The 27,584-nt window shown below is 43.2% G+C and overlaps 1 protein-coding gene across 3 annotated transcripts in view; it reads left to right on the forward strand.

The window, feature by feature from the left end:
• Positions 1–27,584, forward strand: part of LOC122934711 (WD repeat containing planar cell polarity effector) — a 404,198-nt gene that overhangs the window by 132,128 nt on the left and 244,486 nt on the right. For all 3 annotated transcript variants that reach the window (XM_044290369.1, XM_044290370.1, XM_044290368.1), the window contains exon 9: positions 21,276–21,467. In XM_044290369.1, coding sequence (XP_044146304.1) covers positions 21,276–21,467 — 192 coding nt within the window. The remainder of the gene's footprint in view (positions 1–21,275; positions 21,468–27,584) is intronic.

The following is a 27,584-nucleotide window of genomic DNA, read 5'->3' on the forward strand; positions in this document are numbered from 1 at the left end:
ATGAACATGAGACATTATATAGTACATGACACTCTCTTTCTAACAAAGCTAGAACCAGCCCTGTACCTCACATGGATCCAGAGATCTCCTCATTCATTTCTCTGCGTGATTTATATCAAGCTGACAGCTCAAGGGGAGTGTCTTTACTACAGCAGCGCAGGGGGCGTGTCCATGTTCTGCCTATCACAGCTCAGGGGGCGTGTCCATGCTCTGCCTATCACCGCTCAGGAGGCAGTTGAAGGATGAAACGGAGCATGTGCGGCCATCTCAGTGAGCAGGACAAAGAAATAATAAAAAAGCAAACCCCAGGTGGCGCTATACAGATACATTTAATTTAATAACTTAGTGGTTATGCTAATTTTATTACATGCAATTACAAAAGTATTCAGATCCAGGTGCTGGTTTGAAAACTGTAGAATATTTTTCGTGGGACAACCCCTTTTAATTTTTTTCAAATCCGTACTGTACATCAGTTCCCATATATAAGGGTTCCTTCACACGCCGCAGAAAATTCTGCCAGAAAATACGCATGATTGTTGCAGATTTTTTGGTGTGAAGCATGGTGCAGTTTTTGTGTTAGATTTTCTGTATGAGACTCTCCATTCAGTTCAATGGCAAACGGATTCTGCAGTAGAAAATGTTGCGGTAAAATCGGTGCAGATTTTTCTGTGGAATCAGTTTGCCATAGGATAACTTGGTGGAAGCCTTGATGTTGCGGATTTTCGCGCAAAATTTTCTGCAGCGCTTGAAGGCACCCTAAACGCTCCAAAACATGTTAAAAGTTTCATCTACTGCCTGTTACTTAATTTCACTATGGATTTTTCTGGAAAAAAATCCAGTGGAAAAATTGTATTTCTTTTACTCTCTTATATAGAACTGACATATTCTGCAGCGCTTTACAAACATTATCATCACACTGTCTCCAGTAGAGCTCACAATTTAAATTCCCTATCATTATATCTATGGAGTGTGGGAGGAAACCCACGCAAACAGAAGGAGAACATTCAAACTCCATGCAGATTGTTCTTGGTCAGATTCAAACCTAGGACCTCAACGCTGAAAGGCACCAGTGCTAACCACTGAGCCACCGTGCTGACAAATTCCTCAGTGTGTCCGTCCTTTATGACTTTACCCTAAAGATGGTCATAGATGTAATGATAACCTTTATAGTCCAATTATGACCAATAATTATTATACCGCTATGTCATATTTTTTTATAGTTTTAGAGCATATACCTTTTTGACAGTTAGCATTGCTTGTAAGATGAATTATTAAGATGGGCCTGCAAGGTGCTGGTGTAGGTTTGGGGTGTAATGTACCCCAGGTTTATGATGCAAGTATTGTGTTGGGCATATAGCTGACACCCAGCCCACTTTATAGATTATTGGCCAGTGCTGCAAAAAAAGGGGGAAAGTCTTTTGCGCCGAATGAGAATTTTGCAACTTCTCTACGCCACAACCTCTTCAAACCGCAGTGCCGTGATTCAGACACCCACCAATCAGATATTGACAATCGGTCCTAATAACTTTTTCTAAAACTAAAAACATTGGTGGGATTTTTGATGATGTAATAGACCAGTGATGGCGAACCTATGGTACGGGTGCCAGAGGCGGCACTCGGTGCCCTCTCTGTGGGCACCCGCACTCTGGAAAAAGTCTATGGTGTACCAATAAGCCTTAGACTTTTCCTGCCATTCATCAGCGAAGGGCGCACTATGAACAGCACAGTGAGAGCACTGAATGTAGGCAGTTATTATAGCTAAATGATAAAGTACATGGAAGATACACTATATTGGTATTCAGGTTAAATTGCCGTGTTGGCACTTTGTGATAAATAAGTGGGTTTAGGTTGCAGTTTGGGCACTTGGTCTCTGAAAGGTTCGCCATCACTGTAATAGACCCACAGTTGGGCCAGGATATGGACCATGAACTGCATCCACATTGCAGCCTTCAGAATAAGACCTTAGTCTTCTATTCATTAGCTAGCTTCTAACATAATCCATATTTTGGCTAAAAAAAAAAACTAAAAAAAAAACTTTTTCATTCATTTTACTGCTATATGCAGCCTTTTATTCTTACTTTTTATACTTTCATTCTCATTGCTCCCCAGAAGCCCACACTACAGGTTTTCAGGTTGTGCTTCTATAAGCACAGGTGTATGAATGAGTCATACGGACACTTTCCCATTATAATCATAGAGACACCTGTGCTCAGAGGAGAGGTTAGTTGGGGAAATGAGTTGAGAGGCTCTATATTAACCTTTCCAGGGGTCTCTGGTGGCTTCCTTCAAGCCATTATTGATTTTCAAGCTGCGCACCATGAGAGCAGCACATGCTGTTTACCTTGCAGGAACAAAGGTCCTTGCCCAAGGGTATAAACTTCTAGCGGGTGTTGCAGCTGATCTTGGTGGACTCTTGTGCTGCTAAATCACATTACTGTTTGTATTCGTATGTTTTATTATAAAACAAAATCTAAATGAAAATGCTATAGTAATATTTAAAAAAGCTAAGAAAGTTATTTTTTCTACTTATTTCCTGTCTATGGCGTTAGGACTTGTTTACTCTACAAGCTCCACCTCTTTTGTTTTTCACACATAGTCTAGAAATTAAGCAAAGTCTTCACCTGTTTGAAATCCCCCCGTACAAGCAAGCTGCGCTGGCGGATCAGTCTCACCAACACATTTCCCCTCCCAACAGGATTACATGAAGATTAGAGAAAAGAACAATATTGGTAGTCTGCTTGTGAAATGTTCTGTAGGAGAACGGGCTTTGTTTTTGTAAAATAACTTTAATATTCATCGGCATAATTACCGGTATCTCTACATGTATTGTTAGAAGATTTTTTATTTAATTTATTTTTTTATTAATGCGGTGCCTTCAAATGGATGGATAGACGTCAGTTTTATTAAAGGGGTTTTTAGGTGGTAAAAAACTGCCAGTGATATTAAAATAATAAAATATCTACCGTATATACTCGAGTATAAGCCGACCCGAATATAAGCCGAGGCCCCTAATTTTACCCCCAAAAAATGAGAAAAATTATTGACTCGAGTATAAGACTAGGGTGGGAAATGCAGCATATGTGGGGGATCTCTGGAGGACAGTGTTATGGGGGACCTGTGGATGGCACTGTTATGGGGTGGATCTGTGGAGGACGCTGTTATGGGGGATATGTGCTATGACACATAGGGCCATGAGGGGGGGGGGGGCAGCATAAGACATATAGCATCTTATGCTGGTCCCCCTCATGGCCCTATGTGTCCCCTCATGTGTCCTAAACTGCGCACATAAAATACTTTGTGTGTAAAGTATTTTACTAGTGTGTAAAACAAGCTCTCTCCTATTGATAACAGGTCCGGCCTCTGTACTCACTGTCACGATGAATGCACTGCAGTGCATTCATCATGAGAGTGAGTACAGAGGCCGGACCTGTTATCAATAGGAGAGAGCTTGTTTTACACACTAGTAAAATACTTTACACACAAAGCCAGTTATGTGAGTGGGGCCCCTTCATATATAATCACGCCATTTTCGGGTCGGCCAAATCGAGACTCGAGTATAAGACGAGGGGGCTTTTTGAGCACAAAAATATGTGCCAAAAAACTCGTCTTATACTCGAGTATATACGGTATATTAGATTTCTTTTTCATTCCTTTACTATACTGCTCAGGTCCACTCATGGTTTGTGCGAACTGGCTGACCATTTGGCTTACTGCAGTGGTATATCCGCCATAGGACATCATGTCATAACTGCCTGGCTCAGAGAAGCTTTAAAGGACCCAGGCAGTGGTGCTGAAGAAACAATGACAATTTGTGATTGTTTTTGGCACTCTGTACTTTATTAAGGCCAGTTTGATATCTGCGACTGTGCTCTCTGACAGGCTATTCCGACCTAAAATGCTGGGAATCGGCCTGACAAAAAATGTTGCGCGCTGTGGTTTTTGTCCGTTCAATTCCCGATATATTTGCCAGGTAGGGGGCGGAACTCTGCCAGACCCCATTGTAGTCAATGGGATCCGGAGGGCAGGCAGCAGTATTCGGCAATGCCGGAACAGCCTGCCAGAGAGCTCAACCGCAAATGTGAAACTAGCCTAAGAATTGTATTATTTTCAAAGGTATGCATTTTTATACCTCCAGCACCCCTTTACTCCGATTTTAGTTTAAAAATGTAATTTGATGTTTCCTCGTTTATTGTTCTGCCCCATTATTATTGCAAATCTTTCTCCACTTTAAAGCTGCCCATACACACTAGAGAAAATGTATGCATCCTGCTACTTTCAGCTGTACTAGCTGACCATCTAATATGTATAGGGGACTCACAATTCTTCCCCCGATGGTAGATGTTGAGGGAGATAAGGATTGGGCAATTGGATTTTAACATGTCCCATCCTTTTATTCCATGGGAGAGAAGCAGTCTGGTAGTAGCTTTCTCTCTCCATTCACAACACATACATCATTGGCTGAGCGTGGATATTTACAGGGGATCGGGAGAGCATTTGGCCAACAGATCTCTAATGGATATGGCCAGCTTTAAAGTCAGTAGTAAAAAATAGGAAAACGGATTGATAACTGGGTTCTGTATCAGTTGTCTGCATTAGCATCTTTTCACCTTGATGTTATAAGTAGATAGAAACCTAAGGATCTAGTGGTCTGGAAATTCCAATATAACATCTTAAGGGTCTAAGACAGTGATAGGCAAACCGCGGCTCTCCAGCTGTTGCCAAACTACAACTCCCACCATGCCCTGCTGTAGGCTGAAAGCTGTAGACAGTCTTTGCATGCTGGGAGTTGTAGTTCTGCAACAGCTGGAGAGCCACAGTTTCCGATCACTGGTCTAAGATATTCAGATCACATGCAGAAGTCCAACCACCTGGTATTCTACAGTCATAAAGTAAAGAGAACAAGTATTTTGATGTGTAAGTCTTTAGTCTGGTCAGTTTTGGAAAAAATATATTTTTTACTTCATCAGACTAATTTATATCAGCCCTAAAGACATGAAACCAGGATTCCCTGGCATCAGTCCAGACCAACAGGACTAGATGCCTTTAAAATTCCCCCTACTGTATGTGCCTCCATTGCCTGGCAGAGTGATTGTCTTATAGCATTGATTGGTTTGGTGTTTGAGCCTGTGAAGTGTGTCCAGCTGCACGGTCGCCCATCCTTCATGTAAAGCGCACAGTAGTTAAGTTTCATGCTGACTGTCTCATCCTTTGTATTTCGCAAATAAGGTCAGCAACAGCGTGGCCATGCAAATGAGAATTCTTATCATTCGTATCAAGACGTCAGGAGGATTATCTAAGCATTAACCTTGATTTTAATGGCATTGGTTGAGTGGCAAAATCACAATTTGGATGAGTCTGATTATTTACTAAATACAATACATAAATGCAACGGGTTTTTAACACCCATTGCACTCTGGTATTATCGCATTACTTCCATCCTTTGTTGCCTTGCAGACAGGAATATGAAAGCAATCTGTCCTGTAGTGAGACTGGCTCCAGAAGCATTTCTCTGATAAGAAGACCCCCTGCCCTTTGCTAGTGTCTGGTCCAGTAGGCTTAGCCATGCGCTTAATCCCCAGAAAGTGGTTCGATTATTGCTGACCAGCAATGGCAAAATATGTGTTTTTTTTATTTTTTTTTCTCAAGCTATCAACCTTCCTTTAATTCCTTAAGCAGAAATGCAGTGCAATCTATATTTCCTTGGCATGTGTCACGCAGATGGTGCAGAGCTCATGTTTTCAAATAACCATGCTCAAAAATAACATAGTTTGAATAATAAATTCTGCAAATCCGTTCCTGAGAAATAGAAGCACAATTCTCCAGAGCTGCATAAACTTTTACGCATGAAGCTGTATCTCATCCACATTATGCAGAAAGAATAGATTTTTGCCACAAAGTGAATATTTGTGCCTTGTAGTCTTTAATTTTAGGAGACTCGGGGAAATAAGGGGACGCTCTGTTTTACATAGTGGAACTTTTTTTATTTATTATATATTTGGTGATCTATCTGAAACAGTCATTTTTGCTCCAGTCTCATCTTATTGACATTTAAAACAAGCAGATTCAAATCCTTCATGTCGGCCGCCGCTGTCAGGCAACCATGACGCTACATTTTAGTATTGATTGGAGTCGTTGAAGTAAATTCCTTTTTAAGTTAATCCTTATCCCTTCCCACAACAGGAGAATGCGTATGTCTGTGCCTCTATGCAGATGTTCAACACAGACACAGGAACAAAATTCCCTTTATTTTGCAGAATATTTCATATGCAGTCATTTTTGTACGTGTTTTGTACATTTTTGTTTCTGATCCTCCACATGTTGCTCCTTTTTGCTAAAACGTGTATATCTGTTATATAGCTATGAAATGAGTTATATTTTCAGTGTCTTACTTTTTGGCCATCAGCCAATCTGATCTGCTAGGTCATCCTATTGCTCAAGGGAATCACTGTGCAAAAATGTTAGTCACTTGTTGAAGAGGTGGAAGGATGGAAATCAATATTTTAGTTATCACAGAAGGATATCTTTTTAACAAATGGCATCCGTATAACGTGGAAAAAAAAATAAGCTAAAAAACAATTGTTATCTGAAGTGCGCTGAAAAGTTAAAGAACATCATTGGGTCTCTTTCTTATAATTTCAAGGAAATCTGTTGCCGGCAATCTCCCTCTGAAACAGTTTGCATGGACACATAGCTGTGGTTCACCTGATTAAAACATTGGGGGAATCATTTATTATACTGAAATACGCTAGTTGCGCCCCAATCTGTGACTTCGCCTCACTCACGCCAGGTCTAATTAACCACTTCAGCCCCGCTAGGTGAAACCCCCTTCATGACCAGAGCACTTTTTACACTTCGGCACTACACTCCTTTCACCGTTTATCGCTCGGTCATGCAACTTACCACCCAAATGAATTTTACCTCCTTTTCTTCTCACTAATGGAGCTTTCATTTGGTGGTATTTTATTGCTGCTGACATTTTTACTTTTTTTGTTATTAATCAAAATGTAACGATTTTTTTGCAAAAAAATGACATTTTTCACTTTCAGCTGTAAAATTTTGCAAAAAAAACAACATCCATATATAAATTTTTCGCCAAATTTATTGTTCTACATGTCTTTGATAAAAAAAAATGTTTGGGCAAAAAAAAAATGGTTTGGGTAAAAGTTATAGCATTTACAAACTATGGTACAAAAATGTGAATTTCCGCTTTTTGAAACAGCTCTGACTTTCTGAGCACCTGTCATGATTCCTGAGGTTCTACAATGCCCAAACAGTAGAAAACCCCCACAAATGACCCCATTTCGGAAAGTAGACACCCTAAGGTATTCGCTGATGGGCATAGTGAGTTCATAGAACTTTTTATTTTTTGTCACAAGTTAGCGGAAAATGATGATGATTTTTTATTTTTATTTTCTTTCTTACAAAGTCTCATATTCCACTAACTTGCGACAAAAAATAAAAAATTCTAGGAACTCGCCATGCCCCTCACGGAATACCTTGGGGTGTCTTCTTTCCAAAATGGGGTCACTTGTGGCGTAGTTATACTGCCCTGGCAATTTAGGGGCCCAAATGTGCGAGAAGAACTTTGCAATCAAAATGTGTAAAAAATGACCGGTGAAATCCAAAAGGTGCACTTTGGAATATGTGCCCCTTTGCCCACCTTGGCAGCAAAAAAGTGTCACACATCTGGTATCGCCGTACTCAGGAGAAGTTGGGGAATGTGTTTTGGGGTGTCATTTTACATATACCCATGCTGGGTGAGAAAAATATCTTGGTCAAATGCCAACTTTGTATAAAAAAATGGGAAAAGTTGTCTTTTGCCAAGATATTTCTCTCATCCAGCATGGGTATATGTAAAATGACACCCCAAAACACATTCCCCAACTTCTCCTGAGTACGGCGATACCAGATGTGTCACACTTTTTTGCTGCCAAGGTGGGCAAAGGGGCACAGATTCCAAAGTGCACCTTTCAGATTTTGCAGGCCATTTTTTACACATTTTGATTGCAAGGTACTTCTCACACATTTGGGCCGCTAAATTGCCAGGGCAGTATAACTACGCCACAAGTGACCCCATTTTGGAAAGAAGACACCCCAAGGTATTCCGTGAGGGGCATGGCGAGTTCCTAGAATTTTTTATTTTTTGTCACAAGTTAGCGGAAAATGATGATTTTTTTTTTTTCTCTTTTTTTCTTACAAAGTCTCATATTCCACTAACTTGCGACAAAAAATAAAAAATTCTAGGAACTTGATGCGGATGTCTGAATGGAGCCTTACAGGGGGGGGGTGATCAGTGACAGGGGGGTGATCACCCTGATCACCCCCTGTCATTGATAACCCCCCTGTAAGGCTCCATTCAGACGTCCGCATGTGTTTTGTGGATCCGATCCATGTATCCATGGATCCGTAAAAAATCATGCGGATGTCTGAATGGAGCCTTACAGGGGGGGTGATCAGTGACAGGGGGGTGATCACCCTGATCACCCCCTGTCATTGATAACCCCCCTGTAAGGCTCCATTCAGACGTCCGCATGTGTTTTGTGGATCCGATCCATGTATCCATGGATCCGTAAAAAATCATGCGGATGTCTGAATGGAGCCTTACAGGGGGGGGTGATCAGTGACAGGGGGGTGATCACCCCCTGTCATTGATAACCCCCCTGTAAGGCTCCATTCAGACGCCCGCATGTGTTTTGCGGATCCGATCCATGGATCCGTAAAAATTATACGGACGTCTGAATGGAGCCTTACCAGGGGGGTGATCAATGACAGGGGGGTGATCCGGGAGTCTATATGGGTGATTACCCCCCTGTCATTGATCACCCCCCTGTCATTGATCACCCCCCCCCCCCCCCCCCCCTGTAAGGCTCCATTCAGACATTTTTTTTGGCACAAGTTAGCGGAAATTTTTTGTTTGTTTTTGTTTTTGTTTTTTCTTACTAAGTCTCATATTCTACTAACTTGTGTCAAAAAATAAAATCTCCCATGAACTCACCATACCCCTCACGGAATCCAAATGCGTAAACATTTTTAGACATTTATATTCCAGACTTCTTCTCACGCTTTAGGGCCCCTAAAAAGCCAGGGCAGTATAAATACCCCACATGTGACCCCATTTCGGAAAGAAGACACCCCAAGGTATTCGCTGAGGGGCATATTGAGTCCATGAAAGATTGAAATTTTTTTCCTAAGTTAGCGGAAAGTGAGACTTTGTGAGAAAAAAAACAAAAAAATCAATTTCCGCTAACTTATGCAAAAAATAAAAAAATTCTAGGAACTCGCCAGGCCCTTTATTGAATACCTTGGGGTGTCTTCTTTCCAAAGTGGGGTCACATGTGGGGTATTTATACTGCCCTGGCTTTTTAGGGGCCCGAAAGTGTGAGAAGAAGTCTGGGATCCAAATGTCTAAAAATGCCCTCCTAAAAGGAATTTGGGCCCCTTTGCGCATCTACGCTGCAAAAAAGTGTCACACATCTGGTATCGCCGTACTCAGGAGAAGTTGGGGAATGTGTTTTGGGGTGTCATTTTACATATACCCATGCTGGGTGAGAGAAATATCTTGGTCAAATGCCAACTTTGTATAAAAAAATTGGAAAAGTTGTCTTTTGCCAAGATATTTCTCTCACCCAGCATGGTTATATGTAAAATGGCACCCCAAAACACATTCCCTAACTTCTCCTGAGTACGGCAATACCAGATGTGTGACACTTTTTTGCAGCCAAGGTGGGCAAAGGGGCACATATTCCAAAGTGCACCTTTCAGATTTTGCAGGCCATTTTTTACACATTTTGATTGCAAGGTACTTCTCACACATTTGGGCCCCTAAATTGCCAGGGCAGTATAACTACGCCACAAGTGACCCCATTTTGGAAAGAAGACACCCCAAGGTATTCAGTGAGGGGCCTGGCGAGTTCCTAGAAATTTTTTATTTTTTGCATAAGTTAGCGGAAATTGATTTTTTTTTGTTTTTTTTCTCACAAAGTCTCACTTTCCGCTAACTTAGGACAAAATTTCAATCTTTCATGGACTCAATATGCCCCTCAGCGAATACCTTGGGGTGTCTTCTTTCCGAAATGGGGTCACATGTGGGGTATTTATACTGCCCTGGCTTTTTAGGGGCCCTAAAGCGTTGAGAAGAAGTCTGGAATATAAATGTCTAAAAATGTTTACGCATTTGGATTCCGTGAGGGGTATGGTGAGTTCATGGGAGATTTTATTTTTTGACACAAGTTAGTAGAATATGAGACTTAGTAAGAAAAAACAAAAACAAACAAAAAATTTCCGCTAACTTGTGCCAAAAAAAATGTCTGAATGGAGCCTTACGGGGGGGGGGGGGGGGTGATCAATGACAGGGGGGTGATCAATGACAGGGGGGTAATCACCCATATAGACTCCCGGATCACCCCCCTGTCATTGATCACCCCCCTGGTAAGGCTCCATTCAGACGTCCGTATAATTTTTACGGATCCATGGATCGGATCCGCAAAACACATGCGGACGTCTGAATGGAGCCTTACAGGGGGGTTATCAATGACAGGGGGTGATCACCCCCCTGTCACTGATCACCCCCCCTGTAAGGCTCCATTCAGACATCCGCATGATTTTTTACGGATCCATGGATACATGGATCGGATCCACAAAACACATGCGGACGTCTGAATGGAGCCTTACAGGGGGGTTATCAATGACAGGGGGTGATCAGGGTGATCACCCCCCTGTCACTGATCACCCCCCCTGTAAGGCTCCATTCAGACATCCGCATGATTTTTTACGGATCCATGGATACATGGATCGGATCCACAAAACACATGCGGACGTCTGAATGGAGCCTTACAGGGGGGTTATCAATGACAGGGGGTGATCAGGGTGATCACCCCCGTGTCACTGATCACCCCCCCTGTAAGGCTCCATTCAGACATCCGCATGATTTTTTACGGATCCATGGATACATGGATCGGATCCACAAAACACATGCGGACGTCTGAATGGAGCCTTACAGGGGGGTTATCAATGACAGGGGGTGATCAGGGTGATCACCCCCCTGTCACTGATCACCCCCCCCCCCTGTAAGGCTCCATTCAGACATCCGCATGATTTTTTACGGATCCATGGATACATGGATCGGATCCACAAAACACATGCAGACGTCTGAATGGAGCCTTACAGGGGGGTTATCAATGACAGGGGGTGATCAGGGTGATCACCCCCCTGTCACTGATCACCCCCCCCCTGTAAGGCTCCATTCAGACATCCGCATGATTTTTTACGGATCCATGGATACATGGATCGGATCCACAAAACACATGCGGACGTCTGAATGGAGCCTTACAGGGGGGTGATCAATGACAGGGGGGTGATCAGGGAGTGTATATGGGTGATCACCCGCCTGTCATTGATCACCCCCTGTAAGGCTCCATTCAGACGTCCGCATGTGTTTTGCGGATCCGATCCATGTATCCATGGATCCGTAAAAATCATGCGGACGTCTGAATGGAGCCTTACAGGGGGGTGATCAATGACAGGGGGGTGATCAATGACAGGGGGTGATCAGGGAGTGTATATGGGTGATCACCCGCCTGTCAATGATCACCCCCCTGTAAGGCTCAATTAAGACGTCCGTATGCGTTTTGCGGATCCGATCCATGTATCCGTGGATCCGTAAAAATCATACTGACGTCTGAACGGAGCCTGACAGGGGGGTGATCAATGACAGGGCGGTGATCAATGACAGGGGGGTGATCAGGGAGTTTATATGGGGTGATCATGGGTGATCAGGGGTTTATAAGGGGTTAATAAGTGACGGGGGGGGGGGGGTGTAGTGTAGTGTAGTGTGGTGTTTGGTGCGACTGTACTGACCTACCTGAGTCCTCTAGTGGTCGATCCTAACAAAAGGGACCACCAGAGGACCAGGTAGGAGGTATATTAGACGCTGTTATGAAAACAGCGTCTAATATACCTGTTAGGGGTTAAAAAATTCGGATCGCCGCTGGCAGGCTGGAGATCCACTCGCTTACCTTCCGTTCCTGTGAGCGCGCGCGCCTGTGTGCGCGCGTTCACAGGAAATCTCGCGTCTCGCGAGATGACGCATATATGCGTGACTGTGCGCAGGGCTGCCACCTCCGGACCGCACATCTGCGTTAGGCGGTCCGGAGGTGGTTAAGCGGGAAGGGACCGGCCGCCAGGCCCGTCTCATTTAATATTTTCTACGCCTCTTTCAGGCGTAAAAAATGGTCTATTGTAAGACAGCTCGGATGTGTCTTACATTTAGAACTGGCGCAGGATCCGCCAACGTTATGAAGAGGCGCCGCCAGTTAAGGACTTTATTAAGACCGCCGTCTAAAACAACGCTCTTAATAAGTGTGCCCCATTGTTTTCTTTTGTTGATCCAAGGCAACGTTCCTGAGTTATAATACTTTTAATATGATGTATGAGGGCATCACCATTGCTCTTGTTGCATCCAAGCTTCACTCCTTCCTGTGACCAGCCCCTTCCTCACTGCTCTGCTATTACCTGGCCCCGTCAACCAAAGCAGCCAGTGAAGGGCTGTGCACAGAAATGAGTGGAGTTTGGCCTCTTTCACACGGGCGAGATTTCCACGCGGGTGCACTGCGTGAGGTGAACGCATTGCCCCCGCACTGAATCCGGACCCATTCATTTCTATGGGGCTGTGCACAAGAGCGGTGATTTTCACGCATCACTTGTGCGTTGCGTGAAAATCGCAGCATGCTCTATTTTGTGCGTTTTACACGCAACGCAGGCCCCATAGAAGTGAATGGGGCTGCTTGAAAATCGCAAGCATCCGCAAGCAAGTGTGGATGCGGTGCGATTTTCATGCACGGTTGCTAGGAGATTATCGGGATGGGGACCCGATCATTATTATTTTCCCTTATAACATGGTTATAAGGGAAAAAAATAGCATTCTTAATACAGAATGCATAGTACAATAGGGCTGGAGGGGTTAAAAAAAAAAAAAAAAAAAAAAAAAAAAAAAAAAAAATGTAACTCACCTTAATCCACTTGTTCGCGCAGCCCGGCTTCTCTTCTGTCTTTATCTGTGCTGTGCAGTAGGAAAAGGACCTGTGGTGACATCACTGCGCTCATCACATGATCCATCACCATGGTGATGGATCATGTGATGGACCATGTGATGAGCACAGTGATGTCACCACAGGTCCTTTTCCTCACAGATGAAGACAGAAGAGAAGCTGAGTTGCGCGAACAAGTGGATTAAGGTGAGTTAAATTATTTTAATATTATTTTTTTTTAACCCCTCCAGCCCTATTGTACTAAGCATTCTGTATTAAGAATGGTATTATTTTCCCTTATAACCATGTTATAAGGGGAAATGATACAATCTACACAACACCTAACCCAAACCCGAACTTGTGAAGAAGTCTGGGTTCGGGTCTGGGTACCAAACATGCCGATTTTTCTCACGCCCGTGCAAAACGCATTACAATGTTTTGCACTTGCACTTGTGCATGTTCCCGCAACGCATCCCCATCTTTTCCCGCAACGCCCGTGTGAAACCAGCCTTTGGGTGTAACAAGAGCAATGTTCACTCCATCATTGCACAAAATGTCTAAGTCTACTTTCACACTGACGTTTTGGCTTTCCGTTTGTGAGCTCCGTTCAGGGCTCTTCACAAGCGGTCCAAAACGGATCAGTTTGGCCCTAATGCACTCTTAATGTCTCCATTCCGCTTTGGAGGGGGACACTAAAACGCTGCTTGCAGCGTTTTGGTGTCCATCTGACGAAATGGAGCCAAACGGATCTGTTCTTACACACAATGTAAGTCAATGGGGACAGATCCGTTTTCTATGACAGAATCTGGCACAATAGAAAACGGATCCGTCCTCTATCGACTTTCAATGGTGTTCAATGGCATCTTGGCTATGTTAAAGATAATACAAACTGATCCATTCTGAACGGATGCAGAGGTTTGTATTATCTGAAAGGATCCGTCTGTGCAGATCCATGACGGATCTGCACCAAACGCGAGTGTGAAAGTAGCCTAATTTGCATATAAAAAAAAATCATAACTCGAGACCAGAGTCTTGGAACAACAAAAGAAAAACAGCGTTTTAATCAAGATGCTACAGCTATGTTTCTATGCAAACAGTTTAATAGGGAGATCGCTGGTTACAGATTCCCCTTAATGCAAAGTTGGAAAGTTCAATTCAACCCCTTAAGGATCAGGCCAATTTTAGTTTTTTCTTATTTTTCCTTCTACAGAGGTGTGTAAAAGCATTTTTTTCAAAGTCAGGCATGTTTTATTACTATCATTATGGGTTACATGTGACTTTTTGGTCACTTTAATTTAATTTTTTTTTTTTTGGGGGGGGGGATGTAACATTTTTGGATGAAGGGATACAAATTATGTTTATTTTTTATGTTTAAAATTTGGAAAGAGGGTGATTTGAATTTGTAATACTTTTGTTTTTGGTATTTTTAAAAATATTTTTCTTCATCCTTTTTATACTTTTTAGTCACCTTAGGGGACTTAAACATGTGATCTTCTGATCACTTGTTTCATAGATTGCAGTAGAATACTACTACAGTCTATGGGATTTTCACAGTCTGCCTTTCAGGCCGTGTCTATGGCACAGCTTTTTAGGCAGCTCAGTATGACAGCACTTGGAGCCTTTACAAGCCCCCGGGCTGCCATAGCAACTGATTGGAGCCTTGCAATTTCATCAGGATCTCTCCGATTGTAGGACAGAGGAAGCTATTGACAACATCTGAGGAATTAAATGATTGTGATTGGAGTCATTTCCATTCTCGGTCACTGCCAGCAGGTGTCAGCTGTATGTAACAAGCTCTGTGCGTGAGCCTGCTTCATACAAGCTTTTAAAGGGGTTGTGCAAGTTATTTTTATTTATGACCTATCCTCAGGCATGGCGCGCGCGTTCTCTTTAACCAGCTGATTGGCAGGGGCATGCTGGATGTTGGACCCCTGCTGATCTGATATTGACGACCTTATGCTCTAAGGGGTAAAAGGGCACTTCAGTCAGAAAGAGGTATCATTTTTAAACTCCATATTCGTAGAAAATGTTTTTTCTGCTGCTGTGAGGAGATGTTATCCTCAAATGAATCCTCATTATAAAAAAACAAACAAAAAAACAACACAACAGAGGAGCATTGTACTTATCGATATAAAATGCTTTGCTTTAACCACTTGCAGACCGGGCCATTTGCCCCCTTAGGCTACTTTCACACTAGCGGCACGGACTTCCGGCAGGCTGTTCCGTCGGGTGAACAGCCTGTCGGATTCGTCCTGCCCCCGGTCTGCCGCTCCGTCCCCATTAACTATAATGGGTGCGGGGATGAAGTTCCGGCGGAGGCACAGCAACGCACGGCGAGAGGCTGCCGGAATAAAACTGCGACATGTCCGACATTTATTCCGACAGCCTCTCGCCGCGCATCCGCCGGAACTTCGCCCCTCCCCCATTATAGTCAATAGAGACGGAGCGGCAGTCCGGGGGCACACGTTCATTAGCGGCAGGACTGATCTGACAGGCTGTTCACCCGTTGGAACAGCCTGCCGGAGTTCCGTGCCGCTAGTGTGAAAGTAGCCTAAGGGGGTAAATAGCCCAGTCTGGAAGTGGTTAAAGCAGAGCAAATTATATTGATCCGTGGCAATATTAAAAACATTGTTGATGCATTGCGGCCTTCCCCCCCAGTACTAAAAACATTGGTGGCAGTGGCAACAGAGTCCCCTCACCCCCTCTTATTAGTGGCAGTGGCAGCTTCTGATTGGAGCCCCAGCAGTATAGATGCGGGGCTCCGATCGGTTACCATGGCAGCCAGGTAACCGACGCTACTGAAAAAAAAAATATGCATATATCAAGGGGAGAAAAACAGAACTGGATCGCACATCCACAATGCTATGCTTTGATCTAATTAAACTCGCTTCTCGGCTCCATATAAAAGTGTACAGCCCCCCATACTGCACGCTGTACAAGAGGCATTAGTGTACATTTTTATCAAAAGGCATGAGCCCACTCACCACGCCAAGGTCGCCTCTTTGAGTGGGACCTACTCTGACAAAAAGGCGCAGCACAATGTGGTGACAAAGCGGCACTGCCCTAGTAGGCAGCGGGACCCAGGAGTCAAACAGCAACCCTGCTGTCCGACAATGCCGCCCATGACACTGGGTCCCACCAGCACAGCGCCACAAAAACAAGGGCCACCATGCAGTACTGAACCATGTGAACAGTTGTCTAACACAACATGTCCATTGCTATCAGGAGCTACAGGTCAATGACCACTTCTATGCAGACTTCTGCAAAATTAAAACCACCTGTGCTGAATGAGAGGAGTGCTGATACCAGTGGTGAAGAAGGAAGATTCAAATTGCATATATCAAGGGGAGAAAAACAGTGGACCTGTTGTGTTAGACAACTGTTCACATGGTGCAGTACTGCGTGGTGGCCTTTTTCTTTGTGGCACTGTGCTGGTGGGTTGGTGGGGCCGAGTGCCATGGGTGGCATTGTCGGACAGCAGGGTTGCTGTTTGACTCCTGGGTCATGCTGCCTACTAGAGCAGTGCCGCTTTGTCACTGCATTGTGCTGCGCCTTTTTGTCAGAGTAGGTCCCACTGAAAGAGGCGACCTTGGCGTGGTGAGTGGGCTTAGGCCTTTTGATCAAAATGTACACTAATGCCTCTTGTACAGCATGCAGTATGGGGGGCTGTACACTTTAATATTGCGCTGAGATGAGAGTTTAATTAGATCAAAGCATAGCATTGTGGATGTGCGATCCAGTTGTTTTTCTCCCCTTGATGATATATATATATATATATATATATATATATAGATAGATAGATAGAGATATATATAAAAAAAACACACACCAAAATATTAAGTATAAATCATCCCTTTCCGAATGTTACATATAAAATATATAAACAATAAATAAATAAATAAAATATTACATATCGCCACGTCCGAAAATACCAAACTATTAAAATATGAAAAAATATCTTACCCGGTGAACGCCGTAAAAGAAAAAAAAAAGAAAAGAAAAACTGCACAATTCGCCATTTATTTTATTTTTTTGTTACCTCGTCCCCCCCAAAAAATAGGATAGGACTGTTCGATTATAGGTCAGACATTACATAAAATGTGGAATGCACATGGCTTTTTTTTGTCATTATAATTTTTTTCGCGTGTGGTATTGAATGGTATAGAGTATTGCAATGCTTTTTTATGGTATCGAAACCGAATCAAAATGTTGGTATCGAAACAACCCCAGTGAGCACTTTGACCCAACAGGCGCTTCATAGAATTTATAATTCTTGTCTGTAAAAATAAAAAATAAAATATTTTTTTTACAAGAAAATGGTGCTTTAACCCCAAAATTTCTTTTTCACAAAAGATAACCAGAGAATAGCCCCCACAATTTGCTACCCATTTTCTGCTGAACACTGTAACACGCCAATTGTGGTCGTAAACTGTTCATTATACGCCAGGGCTCAGAAGGGAAGAAGCATGATCTGGATTTTCTATTTTCTGTCATGGTTTTTAAGAGTGATAATTTTTGTATTTTTTGTTGTTGATTGATATGTGTGAGTGCTTATCTTGAAAGTGAATGGTCTGACCGAGAAAGTCAAGAAATGCCGTTAAAAGTCCAAAGAGGACGTTAAAGAGCCAGGGCAGCAAGTGGATACATGGAGTGACCTAAAAAATGGATATCCAGAACACCACCCACATTTTTTTTTTTTTTATAAAAAAAATAGCATAGGATGTTTACATATAGGCTGTTAATATTTGTCCCAGTATGAGTACTTAAAGAGGACCTGTCACCGCTCCTGACAAGCCTGTTTTAATAGCTTCATGCATTCACCATGTAATAACAATTCCGAAGCCTCTATTCTTATGTCTCTATGTTGTGTCGTTCCTTTATTATTTCTACCAGAAGTTATGAATGAATTGCTATTAGACTTCAGTAAGGTTACAGAGGGGTGGTAACAAGTTGGGGGGGGGGTGTACCTGCAAAAATGGAAAATTTGCAAACATCTCCTAGCAACCATCAGTGAAAACCGCATTGCATCAGAACAGCACCCGGATGCAATGCGTTTTTCACTGAAGCCCAATTTATTTCGATGGGCCAGGGGTGCGTGAAAAATGCAGAGTATAAAACAAGCTGAGATTTTTTTATTTTTTTACTCCTTTTTCCATTTTTTTCCCAGAAATGATGTGTGAAAAACAACGCTCATATTCACAGACCCATTGAAATTAATGGGTCAGGATTCAGTGCGGGTGCTATGCTTTCATGCATGGAATATTCGACTCGTGTGAATGAGGCCTTATACACCGTTTCGTTCAGGCTTTTTATTTTGTTTTTAAACATGATTTTCATGCTTTTTTAAAATTTGTCTTTTGAGCGGCGTTTCTTTAGTTACACATTTTTGTAGTTCGTTTTTTTTTTTTTACCTCCAAAGAAGCCTATTGGAACGCTCCTGTAAAAATTCCGGGCCGATAGCTTGCTGGTTTTAAAAACACGCATGGACTAAAATAAAGCACCAAAAGTGAAGAAAACCTGAAAAAAGACTGCAAGAAATGGCAGGAAAAATGCCTCAAATTATTCCAGCATTTTTTTGCTAAAACCCCAGTGGGTGCAATGTATCATGTTTGTACAGCAATTTTCTGGTGTAGAAAAGTAAAAACCAATTGCTAGAATTTTCAACTTTTTGCTGTTCTTTACCACTTCACTTCACAACACTTTTTTTTTTAAAGTAGCATAATCACTCTAGTTGAATTCATGGAAAAAGTGGAATATAATTTGTAGACAATAGTATAAGATATAATGTGCACCAAATTTAACAAACATTGTGCAACACCTTTCGCCAATTCAAAATCAAAGAAAAACTGACTTCAAAAGTCCCATCATTATACATTTCTCTTATATGTAAAACCACCCTATTGGTACCTTGTGCGGATGGTTTCACACTAGGTTTCTTTAACACAAAAGTTGCCTGATTGTCTTTTTTTTTATTAACCAGCCTGTTTTAGGCCGCAATGACCGGAGATTGTTTTCATTTTTTTCATCTTCACATTCCTAGAGTTATAACTTTTATATTATTCCATCTATGTAGCCATATGAGGCTTTTTCTTTTTTTTTTGCAGGACAAATTACTTTTATTAACTCTTTCTGGGAGGGAGACGAGAAAAAACAGCAATACTGCCACTGAGTTTGTACATAAATTTTGTGGCGTTCATTTTTCGGTATAAATAACAGGATAAATTTATTTTCTGGGTCAGTGCGATTACAGTGATACCAAATACATATAGCTGTTTTTTAACCCTTTTCTTTTACTTTTAGACAATAATAAAACACAAAAAGAAAATGTTTTTGCATTGCCGCATCCCAAGACCCATAGGGTTTTCTTTTTCTTTCTACAGAGCTGTGTAAAGTCTTGATTTTTGCATGATGACTTGTATGGTAATTTTCATGGGTATCTTATTTTAATTCATTACACTTTTTGATGGCTTTTTATTCCAGTTTTCAATGGCGAGTATGCAAAATGCAGCAATTCTGGCTTTTTAAAAAAATTTTTTTATTAATGGCGTTGACCAAAGAGGATAAATCACATGATAATTGCATAGTGTGGGTCGTAATAGATACCAAATATGTGGTGGATATTTTATTTTTGCAGTACATTGAAAAGCATTTTTTCAATGAAAAAAGGTACATTTTTTAGCTTTGAATTTTTTAAAATGTCTAAATTCATTTTACTTATTTTGTTTTTAAACATTTTATAGTCCCACAAGGGGATTATAATAGGCGATCTTTTGATCGCTTCTTAAATACATTGCACTATTCCTGTAGGGCACAGGGGTGTGGAAATAAAAGGAAAAAAAAACTACTTGTCGAAGGACTGAAGCGGGGGCTCGATCTACTTGTCCTTCATGACAATCTACTTGTCCTGATACAAAAAATAATTTTAAATCAAAACCATATTTCAATGCACCGCCACGCTTCCTTATGCAATGAGGTGGCTGGCTTGCGTTCCAGTCTTTGTGGTGTGAAATGACTCCAAGTTTAGTCCTCGTTCACACCAGATGATTCTGTCCAGAATGCACTACATCGTGGCCGGCTCACTATGTTGTGGGGCAGGAGGGGGCGTGACGATCCATTGAAGTGAATGGCACCGTAGCCACAGCCGCACGGGATCGCAAGGCAGCTTGCAGCATTTTGTTTGGACTGGACCACAGGCATAATGTCCCTTGCGATCCTGTGCAGCCGATCGCATTGCAGCCGTTGGGCATGGTTATGGTGCCAATCACTTCAACAGACCAATACACCCCCTCCTGCCCCACAATATAGTTAGCCGTGCGGTGCAGTGCATTCTGGACAGAATCAGGCCGGAACGCACTGCCTTGTGTGAATGAGGCCTTAATGTGATCACAGCTCCCTGTCAGAGGTCGGGTGCCGGGAATGTTTCTACAATGTTCCCCAACCCCCCCCCCCCCCCGTATTAAAATCATTGGTCAGTTACTCAGCAGCATTATACTTACAGCATTATACTACTTCTTGTAACTCACAGGTCTGTGCGGAGCATTGCTCATGCTGCTGAGTAACTGACCATGGCAGACAGGACTTCGTTAGCGTCCTGGCTGCCATTGTAACCGATCGGAGCCCCAGTATTACACTGCTGGGACTTCAATCACAACTGCTGCTGCCACCAATGAAGGAGGGGGGAGGTCGCACTGCCCACCAATGATTTTAATACTGGGGAGGGCGCACTGCCCACAGTATGTGGGGGATTAAATGGCTTGGATCGGCACTCCTGCACGGGAGACCCTCTGCTCTCCACTGCATGGGAGACCCTTGGAGAGCTTAGACTGGCTGCGGCCCAGCCTAAGGCCTCTTAGTGACTGTCGAAAAAAGGCATGAAAAAGATGACGTGACTAGGAATATCAGCCAAACAAAAAAGACCCACTTGGATGATACCCCTAATCATGTCTTGAGTCTCTTTAATGTCGGACATTGACTTACAGGGAAGCAAACTATTGGTGGCACCATAGAGGTAGAGTTCTTCTGTCTGGAGGAGAGGTGTTATACATGGCGGTAATTTGCCAAGGAGATAAAGGGTGAATGCATGTTTATGGGGTAGCTGTCTAGCTTTTTATGACCTGCTTTATTGGGTGACGATAATTTAATATTTGTGTTGTAGCCTATGCAAAATTGCTATGTAACTGTTGTAAATCAGTGAATGTAAATCACAAAACAATCCTTTCACTTTTTTTTTTTCTTTTTCTTTCCCCATAGATCACATATGTTGATATGCCAGGACCTAAAGTTCGGCACCTCAATCGTCGCCTTGCGATAAATTGTGTACAGGATCTTGCCATTTGTTGGTGGCAAGTACCTGATAATGATATCTGGCCTTGGGCTCCAATATCAAGTGAAAAAGACAGGGCTAACCTAGTCCTGTTAGACTGTTCTAATAACAGACTAGAGGTAAGATCTGGTGTATGAAATGCTAACTAGTCAACCTGCCGCCCCATTCCTCACCGCATTCATAGCAGCCTCATTTCCATGGATACAACCACCCTGCAATACATCATATAGGAGAAAGCACCATCCTATGTGTGCTCCCGGCCACCAGAGAGGCTGGATTTTTTTCCTATAGTGTGCAAAGACGACCACCACTGCTGGATTGCAGGGTGGTCATAACCTCTGGAAATGAGCAGTGTATAATGTAATGGAAAAATGAATCCAGCCAGCAAAGAAAGCAATATGGACAATCACATTACATTAGGAAGTGCCTTGTAGGGATCGACCGATTATCGGTTTTACCGATATTATCGGCCGATATTCAGGATTTTGAACCTTATCGGCATATATTTTGCCGATATACCGATAACGTATGGGGAACAAGGATCGCGCTGCTTACTGCGCTCTCTGTGTTCCCTCAGCAGCACAGGGGAGAAGGAAGCAGTGTCTCCCTCCCCCCTGTGCTGCTGCTGCCGCTGCCACCAATGAGAGGAGGGAGGACAAGAGAAGGGGAGGGGCAGTGGCCACTGCGCCACCAATGAGGCTACTTCTCTCATTAATTCATATACAGGAGGCTGGAGCTGGCTGCAGAATCACATAGCCGGCTCCCGACCTCTATGACAAGTAGCTGCGATCTGCGGTAGTTAACCCCTCAGGTGCCGCGGATCGCAGCTAACGCTTATGGAGGTCGGGAGCCGGCTTTGTGATTCTGTAGCCGCCTCCTATATATGAATGAATGAGAGAGTTATCTTCATTGGTGGCGCAGTGCCCCCCCACCACCACCCAAGCCCAGTATTAAAACATTGGTGGCGCAGTGCGCCCCCTCTCCCCCCAACTGCAGTATTAAAGACATTGGTGGCGCAGTGCGCCCCATATCCCCCCCCCCCCACCACCACCAAAGCCACCCAGTATTAATCATTGGTGGCAGTGGCCACAGGGTCCCCTCTCCCCTCCTCCTCAGTGGAAGTTCTGATCAGAGCCCCAGCAGTGTAATCCCGGGGCTCCGATCGGTTACCATGGCAGCCAGGACGCTACTGAAGCCCTGGCTGCCATGGTAAGCTTCCTTCTGCTTTGTGCACTATGCACAGAGCAGCAGGGAGAGTGTGAGGTCCTATTCACCCTGATAGAGCTCTATCAGGGTGAATAGGACAAGGGTTCTAGTCCCTAGTTAAAAAACAAACAAAAAAAAAACCCACACCAAAATATTAATTAGAAATGAAAAAGAAAGATTTACAAGAAAAAAATCTACACGTTAACAATAAACATATTCATTTTCAGCAGATTTGTGTAGGAATCTTTTAATGTTTTTTTCAAAAATGAAAATTCACTGAATATCTGTATATATTATCAGCTATCGGCCTGAAAGTTCATAGATTATCGGTATCGGCCCTAAAAAATCTTTATTGGTCGATCCCTAGTGCCTTGTATTAACTTTCTCTACATGATAAATGCCATTTGTTGAAGTGAGACTCAATCTGAGTAATACACGTTGAGTTGCTTTTGGTTCATTGGTCCTACATTTCCTTGGTTGGACAAATTGTGTCCCAGTATGGAACTCCAGCCAAATAAAAATCGAAAACAGACGATAAAAACTAAATTTCCTGATCCACTTGGGTTTTTGATTATACAGGGTGGCCCACGAAAAAGTAGTCCGCCTCCAATATCTCCAGATCAAACTGCCGAATAGTAAATCTGTCTTAGTTGTCCATAGCAACCAGTCAGAGCTCAGCTTTTAGTTCCTACAGGGCTCTGAAAAAATGAGAGCTGAGCTCTGAATATTTACTATTCAGCAGTTTGATTTGAAGGTATCGGAGGCAGGCTCCTTTTTCATGGGCCACACTGTATAAAAAAGTAGGGGAAAAGAGAAGAGAGACAGGAAAGTAGAAGAAAGAAAAGAAGAAATAAGGAGTCTCCAGGAGAAAGAGAACTTCTCAGATGGAGCTATACAGTGTTAGGGTCCATTCACACGTCCGTTTTTTCTTTCCTGATCTGTTCCGTTTTTTCAGGAACAGATCTGGACCAGATCTGGACCCATTTATTTTCAATGGGTCCTGAAAAAAAACGGACAGCACTATGTCAGGTTTTTTTCAGGACCCATTGAAAATGAATGGGTCCAGATCTGGTCCAGATCTGTTCCTGAAAAAACGGAACAGATCAGGAAAGAAACAACGGACGTGTGAATGGACCCTTAGGGTCCATTCACACGTCCTGTTTTTTTTCATCCTGAAAAACGGTCCGTTTTTTGCGGATCCGTTGTTCCTGAAAATGTTTCCGTATGTCATCCGTTTTTTGCGGATCCGCAAAAAACGGAAACATGTATACATTTCAATAATCAAATAAAGTTGTTTGGATTTCTTTGAAAAAAAAATGAAAAAAAAAAAATTTGCTATGTGTTTCCAGGAACGGATTCCGCAAAAAACGGAAGACATACGGAATGACATCTGAATGTCTTCCGTTTTTTGCGGAACCATTGACTTTGCATTGTACCAGGATCCGATTTTTCAGGACAAGAATAGGACATGTTTTATATTTAAACGGACATGCGGAACGGAACAACGGAAACGGACAGCACACATTGTGCTGTCCGATTTTTTCCAGGACCCATTGAAAATGAATGGGTCCAGATCTGGTCCTGATCTGTTCCTGAAAAAACGGAACAGATCAGGAAAGAAAAAACGGACGTGTGAATGGACCCTTACAGTGCTCTAGAAAGATACCATTTGGGTTAAATAATGATGGAAGTCCTGGTATTCTGTGGATTTTTAAAATCTCTTCCAGTATTACCAGGTTTTGAAAAATATATCATATGTGTCATGCCAATCTGTTAGAAATGGACAACAATTCTCCTAACTTTTATTATCTGTGTATGTTTTATACCTTTCGTGTGATCCCATATATGTTCATGCCATTCTGTGATTGTATGTGCCGTTTCGTCTGGGCCTGCAGGTGCAATACGCACTGACCTTGGACCAGCAGGGGTCCAGAAGCTTTTCAGATACAGTGCAAGAGGATATAGAAAATATCTCATAAGTAGGGTTGAGCGAACCCGTGGAAGTTCAGGTTCGCCGGGTTCAGCCGAACTTCAGATCAAAGTTCGGACCCGAACTTCACCCCGAACCCGGACCCCATTTAAGTCAATGGGGACCCGAACTTCACTTTATTATTTCGAACCCGGACCCCATTTAAGTCAATGGGGACCCGAACTTCACTTTATTATTTTCCGTTATAACATGGTTATATAACGGAAAATAATAGCATTCTTAAAACAGAATGCTAAATAAAATGTCTATTGAGGGATTAAAAAAAAAAAAAAAAAAAACTCAACTCATCCACTTGCTCATGCAGCCGGTATCTTCTTTTCTTCAGGACCTGCAAAAGGACCTGCGGTGACATTACTGCGCTCATCATGTGGTGATCGCGGTTACGTCACCGCAGGTCCTGAAGAAAAGAAGATACCGGCTGCGCAAATATCCATGAGTGTGGACGGGAAGCCATATTTTAATAATATTTCATGTCTGCCAGCTGAGTAAGAGAGGTGGAGCATGAACAGGTAATGAGAGCCATCCCAGAAGGCTGGGACAGAATAGGAGGGAGACTCCTCTCAGCTCTAACCTCTGCCGAATGGGTATAAAAATGAACTATTGGGAGAATTTCTTGGACACAATTTGGGGATCCGATCAACAATGGATTGTGTTCCACTTTCCTCTTGTCCCCGGAAACCAGAAGGAACTCTGACCACACAATTCATTGAGTAAGAACCTTTATGCTTTATATCCTTTTATTTTTATACTGTTTTGTGCATGTTTATGTATGTCATATTTCTTTAAACTTTTTGTAACCAAGTACTGTACCTTTTTAGTACATTAAAGCACATCTTTAATGGTATTGCCTTGTGCCCTGAACGAGCCCAGTAACCTCCATTTTTTAAGTGTATGAGTGAGGTTTGCGTTACCGTGTATTTGCTATACATGTGGCTGTGCCACTGTGAGCCTGCTTGCGAGTGGGGCGCTGTGGGATTTTCTATGAGCCTTTAATTAATCAGTGTATTGATTTAAATGACATAGATGGTGGCAGCGTGTTGGGGTGCGTGAGAGGTAGTGTCAGGGTGTGATCGAGGCTCAATCTGTGGCTTGTGTGTAGTGGGATAGTCATTGTTTATCTTTGACTGGGGTGTTAGTGCCTGGTTTACGCAATTATTCCTGACACTAACGGCTGGTAGGGACCTTGCAAGGTAGACCAGCACACAAGGCAAAACGCAGTACAAAATTTTTGTTCTTGAGACATATGTGCAAAACAGTCCCCCCCCTTCTTGTTTTTCTTTCTCTATCTTTTATTTTTTTACTAATATAATCACCAAATCCGATATGGCGATTTGGCTGACCCGAAAATGCTGCGATTTATATATGAAGGGGCCCCGCACACATAACTGGCTTTGTGTGTAAAGTATTTTACTACTGTCTGAAACAAGCTCTCTCCTATTGATAAAATGGCCAGCCTCTGTACTCACTTTCACTATAAATACACTGCAGCGAGCGGGCCGGTGTTCTGCCACTTTTCTATACCCGGACAAAAGCCTATACCCAGAAGTGATGTAGCTGCACCGGAAGTCACGTGGACGCGTTGGAATCAGTTGGAGGAGGGGATCTGCGCGCTGCGCAAGCGCATTCGGCTAAAGTGTGTTAATCTGGCAGAACGCCCCTGCATTTTCCTGCGCCAAGCCGTATTTTTTAGCGAGCCGAAGGTAGCAGAAGATTCTGGCCCACTGCGCATGTGCGAAAAAAGGCGTCCAGGCGCAGTAGCGCCGAGTCCAGTTAACAATAAAGGTTAACAAAATACAAATATCTAGACCTCTTCAGCACCTCTGTGACGTTTACTTGACAGTATTTTTATTAATTGGGCACTCAGACCACATTACGTCTAGCTTGAAGTGCTGACTAATATAACATTTTAAATCTTTATTTCATTTCCTTAAAACTATGTTCCACAATATAGACATAAACTGTTTAAAAGTATGCGCGAAAAAGGGCCGAAGGTAGCAAAAAATTCCGGCCCACTGCACATGCGCGAAAAAAAACGGCTTGGCGCAGTAGTCCTTTATTGTTAACTGACTCGGAGCTACTGCGCCAAGCGTCTTTTTCGCGCATGCGCAGTGGGCCGGAATCTTCTGCTACCTTTGGCTCGCTAAAAAAGACGGCTCGGCGCAGGCGCAGTAGGAGCCGAAGGTAGCATAAAACTCCGGCCCACTGCGCATGCGCGAAGCCGGAATTTGCTGCTACCTTCGGTCATCTTCATGCATGCGCAGTGAGCCGGAATTTTCTGCTACCTTCGGCCCTCTTCTTCGCGCATGTGCAGTGGCCTGGAATTTTATGCTACCTTCGGCACGTTCACGCTACGGGTGAATCCTCCGCGCCTGCGCCGACAAACCCCCGGCAGAGCCAATGAGAAGCCGAGGTGAGAGACACACCTCCCACGTTACTTCCGGGTAGCAGAAAATTCCGGAACCCCGGCCGGCATGTGACTGACGTGACTTAGTCACGCTACGGCCGGACCGCTCGCTACCGTGCATTCATAGTGAAAGTGAGTACAGAGGCTGGCTATTTTATCAATAGGAGATAGGGCTGCACGATATGGGAATTTTGTGCGATTGCGATTAGGGCCCTAAAAATTGCGATAACGGTATTCGATGCGATATTTTAAGGGAATTGTGCTAGAGGTCTATTTGCTTGGATTTTCAAGGCAAAAGCACACACAAATTACTGATAATGCAGAAATATAGTTATGCTTAAAGGGAACCTGTCACCATGATTTTGCGCATAGAGCTGGGGACATGGGCTGCTAGATGGCCACTAGCACATCTGCAGTACCCAGGTCCCATAGCTCTCTGCGCTTTTATTGTGTTAAAAAACAGTTTTGATTGATATGCAAATTACCTGATATGAGTCCTGTATCCGGAGATGAGTCAAGCGGAAAGGAGCCCAGCACCGCCTCGCGTCCTCCGAATCTCCTCCTTGCGGGGTGACGTCACAGAGCTGGAGCGCCGAAATCTCGCGATGCGCGAGCTAGCGCATGCGCAGTGTCGGC

This window comes from Bufo gargarizans, chromosome 4 (genome assembly GCF_014858855.1).
Source record: "Bufo gargarizans isolate SCDJY-AF-19 chromosome 4, ASM1485885v1, whole genome shotgun sequence".
Lineage (NCBI taxonomy): Eukaryota > Metazoa > Chordata > Amphibia > Anura > Bufonidae > Bufo > Bufo gargarizans.